Source organism: Alligator sinensis, unplaced genomic scaffold, assembly GCF_000455745.1.
Source record: "Alligator sinensis unplaced genomic scaffold, ASM45574v1 scaffold217_1, whole genome shotgun sequence".
NCBI classification, from domain to species: domain Eukaryota; kingdom Metazoa; phylum Chordata; order Crocodylia; family Alligatoridae; genus Alligator; species Alligator sinensis.
Genome location: NW_005842937.1, coordinates 398,005 through 405,937, shown reverse-complemented (window position 1 = coordinate 405,937; position 7,933 = coordinate 398,005). Strand labels below are relative to the sequence as shown.

At 40.2% G+C, this 7,933-nt stretch overlaps 1 protein-coding gene across 1 annotated transcript in view; it reads left to right on the top strand.

Moving 5' to 3' along the window:
* LOC102371777 (cadherin-like and PC-esterase domain-containing protein 1) overlaps positions 1 to 7,158 on the top strand; it is a 159,892-nt gene extending 152,734 nt beyond the window's left edge. The window contains exon 18 of the mRNA XM_025192517.1: positions 4,407 to 7,158. Coding sequence (XP_025048302.1) covers positions 4,407 to 4,634 — 228 coding nt within the window. The 3' untranslated portion in view covers positions 4,635 to 7,158. The remainder of the gene's footprint in view (positions 1 to 4,406) is intronic.
* Positions 7,159 to 7,933: the final 775 nt, after the last annotated feature.

Below are 7,933 nucleotides of genomic sequence, written 5' to 3'. Positions count from 1 at the left end.
CCCCCTACAGGCCCGAGCAGTGGAGGTATACTCCTCTTCGGAGATCACCCCGCCTTCCACCGGGTGTACGCCGCCTTTTTGGCAACCAGGCACTCCCAGACCTCCTTGGTGAGCCAGGGAGGCTTTTGGGCACTCTTGCCCCCCTTGCTTCTTGTTGGGATCATCACCCCTTGGGACCTGAGTGTCGTCTCCTTAAGGAACGACCACTCATCTTGGGCACTGAGTTCACCTAAGAGATCAAGTCTGTTTGACACTGTTTGATTTTCATAAATCCATTCTGGCTACTTGGGATCAGCCTTTCCTACTTCAGGTGATTGCAAATGGCCTGCCTTAGGTTATGCTCCAGTAACTTCCCAGGTATTGAGATGAGGCTAACCAGTTTGTAATCCCCTGGGTCCTCCTTTTTGTCTTTTTTAAAGAGGGGCTCTACTTTGGTCATTTTGTGTTTGGTCATTTGTGTCATTTGTGTACTTTGGTCATTTGTGTTTTTGATTATTCCTCCCAAGATGTACCTTGCATCTGTCCGCGTTGAACTTCATCCTGTTAGCTCTAGCCCAACTTTCCAATCTGCCAAGATCCTTCTGAATTGTGCTTGCATCCTCCAACATGGTCACAATCCTTTCCAGTTTTGTGTCATTTGCAAGCTTGCTCAAGAAGCTTTCTCTGCCAGCATCCAAATCATTAATAAATATGTTGAACAGCACTGGGCCCAGGGCAGACCCCTGTGAGACTCCACTCAAAACCTCCTGCCATTCTGACATGGACCCCTTAATGATTACTCTTGGCTTGCAGCTAGCGAGGCAGTTATCTAGTGAGGCAGTTATCTATTCACCTGGTAGTAGTTTTATCCAGCCCATGTTTCTCCAATTTGTTCATGGGAAAGTCATGTGGAACCATTTCAGAAGCCTTGCTAAAGTCCAGATATACTATATCCACAGCATTCCCTTCATTGACCCAGGCAGTTACTTTGTCAAAGAAAGAGATCAAGTCTGTTTGACACTATTTGATTTTCATAAATCCATTCTGGCTTCTTGTGATCAGCCTTTCCTCCTTCAGGTGATTGCAAATGGCCTGCCTTAGGTTATGCTCCAGTAATTTCCCAGGTATTGAGATGAGGCTAACCAGTTTGTAATTCCCTGGGTCCTCCTTTTTGTCTTTTTTAAAGAGGGGCTCTACTTTGATCATTTTCCACTCCTCTGGTACCTGACCTGTCTCCCACTACATCCTCCACATTCACAGAAGCCAAAGCCTTCATGTTGACTGCTCTGTCTTAGCCACACGTTCACTTCCAGGATACAGTGGTCTCTGCCTAGACCTTTGCTTTCCACAGAAAGAATTAATGAGAACACCAATTGAACACCAGTTGTGCTCTAAGCCCCTTAATCCTCCTGCCACAAGCCCCATAGTCACCTCTCTGATCTACTTAGTGTCATTCCTGGGAATAACATTGTTGCCTACATGGAGGAGCAGGAAGGGGTAGCAGTCCAAAGGATGGATGAGCTTTAACAGTCTCTCTCTGACATCCTGAATCCGGGCTCCAGGCTTGCAGCACATCTCCGAAGCCCCAAATCTGGACAACAAATTGGTGCCTCTGTCTTCAGAAGGGAGGCACCAACCACCACTACTCTTCTTTTCCTTGGTGCAGTGGTCATGGAGCCCTTGTCCTTGCACTTCCTGCTCTCTAGTCTGCTGCCTCTTTTGTCTTATGCCTACAGATATCCTCTCCTCCGCCTTTTCCTCAGCAATTCCACTGCAGAGTGCTTGAAAGTGGTTGCTGACTTCAATCCACTGTTCTTCAATTCTGGGGCCCTCCTTCTTTGAGTAGGCACATGCTGCTACTTCTCCTTATTGCCTGTTGGACTCTCCAGTACTGACCTCTTAAACTCTTTCCAAATAATCTTTCTGGTCCTGGCTGCAATGCAGCATGGATACCCATGCTTCCAAGAGCTTGTCTTTAACACTGCAACAGTGGTTCTGACACCAAGGGGCCTGAGCATGCTGTGCACGTGTACTGCTCACCTGTATCTGTTTTAAACCATTGGCAAACCAGTTTGCTAGTGAAACCCACATTTGCTGACTTGCTCCAAACTTGGAAGTTTGCCAGTGAAGCCACTTCAGACTCACTCCCAGTACTTGCTATCAGGCCCACCATAGACCAGTATGTCTCCAAGTTTCGAGTGCTGGCTACAAGTGCATGTGGGCAGGCCATGCAGAGGTAGAGATGAGTACAAAATCTTGCTGTTCCCTGACATCTCCTTTCCTCACCAACCCACAGCTACTCCTAGTTTTGTTAGATCCAAGGAAACCTATATACATTCAGCTTTTAACTAATTTCTTCTTCTCAGCGTGCTTTGGAATAGAGCAGATGGGCCAAGAACAAAAAAAGCCATTTATTCCATCCAGGTTTGAGTTCTTCCATAACATAACAGTAATGCCCTAATGTACACAGAAGAGAAACTGGCAACCTTTGGATTTGGTATTTTTATCAGTGGCTAGCTGCAGGTTGACTACTCAGTTGTACTGAATTGCATTCCATGAAGATCACTCTCTACAGGAATGCATTTCAGTGACCGGTTTGAGGTAGCAAAACTTTAAAATAGTTACTGGATCTAAGGCACTAATTTAGACAAATGAACTTGCCCTAATTGCATAAAAACAAATACTTCTCTTGGATCTGCTCTATCAAATTAGTCTTAGAATGTATTAATTTTCTAAACAGATACTTCTTGCTCCTTTGCAAACATAGGCAATCCCTCTCACTCACTCTGATCAGTCTTTAAACATTTCATTTGTGTTTTCCCATTTACATTTCACTTTGTCTGAGTTGCCTCTATATGTATTATGATCTTATTTAAATAATACATTGTTTTAGATATCTGCTACATTATTTTGAATGCTTCATCTTTCAAAAAACCTACAGCCAAGTTGAGGAACACTAGAGCACTAGGTCTGCATTATTCTTAAAACAGATAAGCAGCCTAAGACTCCCTGCTGTCAAATCAGGCAGTCAAAGAAAGGATGTTTTATATGTAGAAACAAGCTGAAGAGAATGAACTAGATGAGCCAGGATGCAACATGAACCCTGTTTTCCCTAAGAACTTTTATTTTTGTTTGTTTGTTTATTTTGCTTTTGATTTACTTGCTATTTTATAAGTAAGTTTGAGTGGGTCCAGAGACTCAGTAGGTTAACTGTTTCATTTTGGGTTAGATGATTTTCCTGGAATCAAGTTGATTTTCTGTTTTTTTCCTACTACAAGAATCCTGCCTTAGGGTGACCACTGGTGGTGGTGTTTATTTCCACTTAGGCAGACAAGAGGGGAAGATATATGAAGTCAGGAAAAAAACAAAACCAGAGGGCATGTGGTTTAGTGAGAGGAACAGGGCTTTGGAGGGAGCAGAAACTATCTCACTGCTCTTTACCCAATTAATTAAATGCAAGATCCAAAAAAATAAAAATAAACCAGTAGGGCAATGCCCATCTCAATGAACCACAGTTTTGGCCCCACAGTATTTCCCCTCTGGGCTGTTCTATAGGCCCACTTCAAGAGCAGGGCTGGAGGATGCTTGGGCGAACCTAGTCCAGGACTGGCCAACTGCAGTACAAGTGGCACATGCAGACTTTGTGTGTGGTATGCAAAAGATTGGTCAGAAGCAGAAAGCAGAGGAAGGGGATCAGAATTGCATTTGCGGAGTGGGCAGAATTAAACTATAGCATGTAGGCCAGAAAGCTTGGCCTCACTGGCCTAGGCCATGGCATGGCAGTTAGAACATTTTGCTAGGAATTGTGACATGGAGGTTCAGATTGTCTCTTGATGATGGGAGTGAGGTGTAGGTTAGAATATGAGACTCTCACTTGTTGGGCAAGTACCTTTACCACTAGGTTATTGGGCCTATCTGCTTTTTTTTTTTTTTTCCTTTTATTTTAACTTCAGATGCACATGTGCATACCTGGGTGATCCTGTTCTGCTGAAAGGAGGGAGGGAGGGAGAGAGAGAGAGAGAGAATGTAAAATCCATATGAGTGTCAATAATTGCACTTACACAGCTACATGAGTACTCCGCAAGCATGTAAAGGTGAAATAGGATTTGGCCTTAAATGTTTTAAAACATGGCACTTCTGAGGCTGTCACAGACTTTTGTACCGAGAGAGCTGGGTTCTGTTTCATTGACTATTAAGGGATAGAGTGAAAAGTATCTTACTCATTAGTTAGTACTTAACACTGTAAGCTTTGTACTATATTAAATGGAACTAATTGTGGAATATATTGCTTATCAAGGTAAGTGTATGAAAATCTAGCCCAGGAAGAACCAAAGTATGCTTATCCTATTGGTGGGAAACATAGATCTGATGGAATATTGGGTCAGGGGCACATAGAAATGTTCACAAATATCACTCTTCTTTTGCAGGTGGTAAAATCTAAAACTTCTAAAGAAAGTCCTCGTGTAACAATTAAATTGTCAATGCACTATGCCCTAGGGCAATATTTCAACAGTCAAAGCAAGCTGTCACAACTGCAAGACTATGCAATGAATTCTCAGTCACCGTATCATGTCAGAGGTCCAATAAATCAAGTTTATTCTGAAATCCTTTTCAGCAGGATATGTGCACATAAGAGGAAGGCTATGGGAACATAGCACCTTTCAGAAGGTTTAGGGCTTGGTAATTCCAACTTCTCCAAGTGACAGTCCAAGGACCATGCTGAATTTATTACATGCTTCTTAGATTGGCTGCATACGTACCAGCAGAACTTGAGACATTTGGCACTTGTCCTAAATGTTATGCAATCAAGATGTGCCTTTGCAGACTTGTGGTTTTCAAATGGAAGATGGACAGGTGTAGAGTGAGGGAAGTCACTTGAAGTATTATCAAATACTAGAACAGCTGTACAACAAGCAATTGTGGATTATGATGGCAACAAGAGACAGATACTTGAAGTGTTTGAAAAGGACTGCCTGAACTCTTTGTCTTACCTGTCTATATATGTATTACATTATACTGTATATAGCAATGGGTTACATTCCATTTTAAATAGTTTTTATTGCATACTTATGAGCTTACTTCATCAGCAATATAATAATATTTTTGTTTCTATTTCAGTATTTATATTGTGTGTTTTTAAGACACATATTACTATTTTATCTACAGTACCAGCTTTTGAACTGTAGCTTTTACAGCTAATTCACATATTTTTCCATGTTTTAGCTTGAAAACGAAAAGAAAAAATAAACATTTCAAAACTAATACAGATATTAGGTTATCTTGAAACAAGGTGGACTAAACTATCCCAGTGGAACATGGATAGATGATGAATATCTTAACATAGCCTAGTTTGTGGTCCCAGGTCAGGAAGGTTGCTTAAGCATGTGCTTGTGTGCTTTCCTGAATCTGAACTTTAGTCAGGAAGGTATTTTCCCTTTTCGTAAATCCCACTTGCTGTGAATTTATGTGAAATGCTTGCTATCTGAGGGTCCGGTATTATAGTGCTTATTCAGGACAAACACCCACTCCAGGCATACAAGGACTGCAAGACCAGGCTTTAAAATGACTATAAATATGTTGACTTTAAACAAATACTTAAAAAAAAAAGAGAGAAAAGGAAACCACAGAACTAGTTTCTGATGTGTTTTGATACAACCATGATTTAATAGGACATGATGTGGTTTCATATAGAGAAAAAATGCCAGGAAATGTAGCAAAAATTTTTAAAAATTAGATTCCACTTTCAGGGAGTCAGCATTCAGGACTGCTTCCTCACACTGTGTTGTTGTGGAAGGGAACCAAGGGGCAGGAGGCATTAAAATGGGGACACATTGAGTCAGAAGGGAGCTCAGTGGTATGCTCTTCTCTACCCAACTTAACAAATGTTTGTAGTCCTCCTAGCCCTGCACAGTACATAGGGAAAACATCTCCTTGGAGGAACAGGAGGGGCCAGTGGATTAGGTTTGCTTGTGGATCTTTGAATTCCATCCAGTTGGCAGCCTCTATCCCCAGCTGAGATGTTGTGAATAGTCCTCTCACCAGAAGGTAGTTTTTTACATTGTCTGTATCTCTGAACTTCCTTTTAAGGTTTTTTCCTGCCAAGGTCCTTTATATTAAAGGGGGAAATTATAGACTGCTTTCTGTCTCTAGTAGATTTCTCAGTAAATTGACAGAAGTGATTATACTGTAATCCAAAAACAATATACTGAAAATATCAGTGTTTGGTTATCCACTAAATTAATCCTGACAGATCCTGTTGTATATAGAGACCATACATGTGGATCTTATAGTGTCCATGCCAGGTCTGTATTGAAACACAGCTTTAAAATTCATAAATTCATGAAACTGATCTTGCTCCATGGGCATCAGTTGAAGTTTTGCCAGAGACTTTACTAAAAGCAGGTTCAAGTCGAATGTCTTCTATAGTAAGATGACTGTATATGGGGTGTATCATAATTTCTGCTTCACATGTTCAGGATCTTCAGCATGTATCATTTAAATTCATATGCTGTTTCTGTTGTTTTTGCTGTACACGGTTAAGTTGTAAATTGGATTTGGGTGCATGTGCGTTTGCTGTTTTTTTTTTTTAAATCAAAGACTAAAAAGTTAAAGCATATGCTAAAAAGTGATGAAAAACCATGTGGCTAATTATAGTTTTGCTGTAGCTGATGCTGGCAAATGTGCAATTCATCACCTCCAGTTTCACCACTAGATTATTTTTATGTATCATAGTCCCAAATGTCTTAATATTTTTTACATGTAGCAGTTTGAAAATGTGCTTCAAATACACACACACACAGAGTATGACATTGTTGGTACAATTTGCAAGTTGATCTTTGTTTAAAAAGTTACTTCAGATCAAGTATTTTCATTAGCAACATATGATCTGTATCTAAGTTATACAAAGACAATGCACAATAAAATACTAGGTATGGAGTTAATTCTTTCCTTGTTTAACTTAAAAATGTATCTAGTGGCACTTGAAAGAAAAGAGCTCGTGATGAATCATACAGAAGCACCACCATTTATTTACCTTAAATATTTGCATATTGAAGTAATAAAAGATAATTGTATGCTGCAATGCCAGTGAAAGCGCGTTTTTGCCATTATTTTTGCCAGAATTATTTCTCCTACTGTAATTGACACTATAAGAGATTCCTAATTCTGTTATTTTGCCATCACACCACAATTATTAACAAATAATGGACCCAACACTGGGATATTCATTTAAGGTGAAATTTTGTTCCCCACTAAAGCTGTGGAAAATCCTAAAACAGTAGAGATGTAACAGGGGAAAAGGTAACTAGGCTGTGGAAATGTCCTTAACAAGTCTGAATGGTATGGAGATTGTCTTCCTGTCCTATCTCTATAAAATAGCATGTGAATCCGTAGAATTTTCGGTAGAAATATACCATTGGTTTAAGGCATGGGCAGTAGGTCCATAGCGAGATAGACTAGCCAACAAAAATAAACCCAGGAGGCACTAGAAACTGTTCATAGCCCCTTTTGCTTTAACTACTGCTGCAGCTGTAGACTAGTGCATTGGTGTCCCACAGTCAGAAGGGTTGGATGGCTGTCTTGCACATAACCCCACCAAGTAGCCTGTTCAGTTACATTATTCTGGTTTTAGCTAAAATGAGCATCTTTAGAATTATGTGCTACGATAGGAAGCTATTTTACTATTTGTGCCCATTAGTATTGTTTTGAAGAGTCAACTTCTGCATCAGAGATGCTGTGTATATATATGGATTTATACAGAGTTGAAATGGAGAGTTGATACTATTTTTATACCTTGTATTAATTTTTTTAACTGTCAGCTTTTGAGATAATCTTTTTCACCCTGATAAATATAAGCCTGTTACAGTGTTTTATTTTTCTCTGTCATATTGTTCTCTGTCATATTCAAATTACAACAAAGTCTTTTACTCTCTGGGAGGCCTAGTGAGACCAGCAA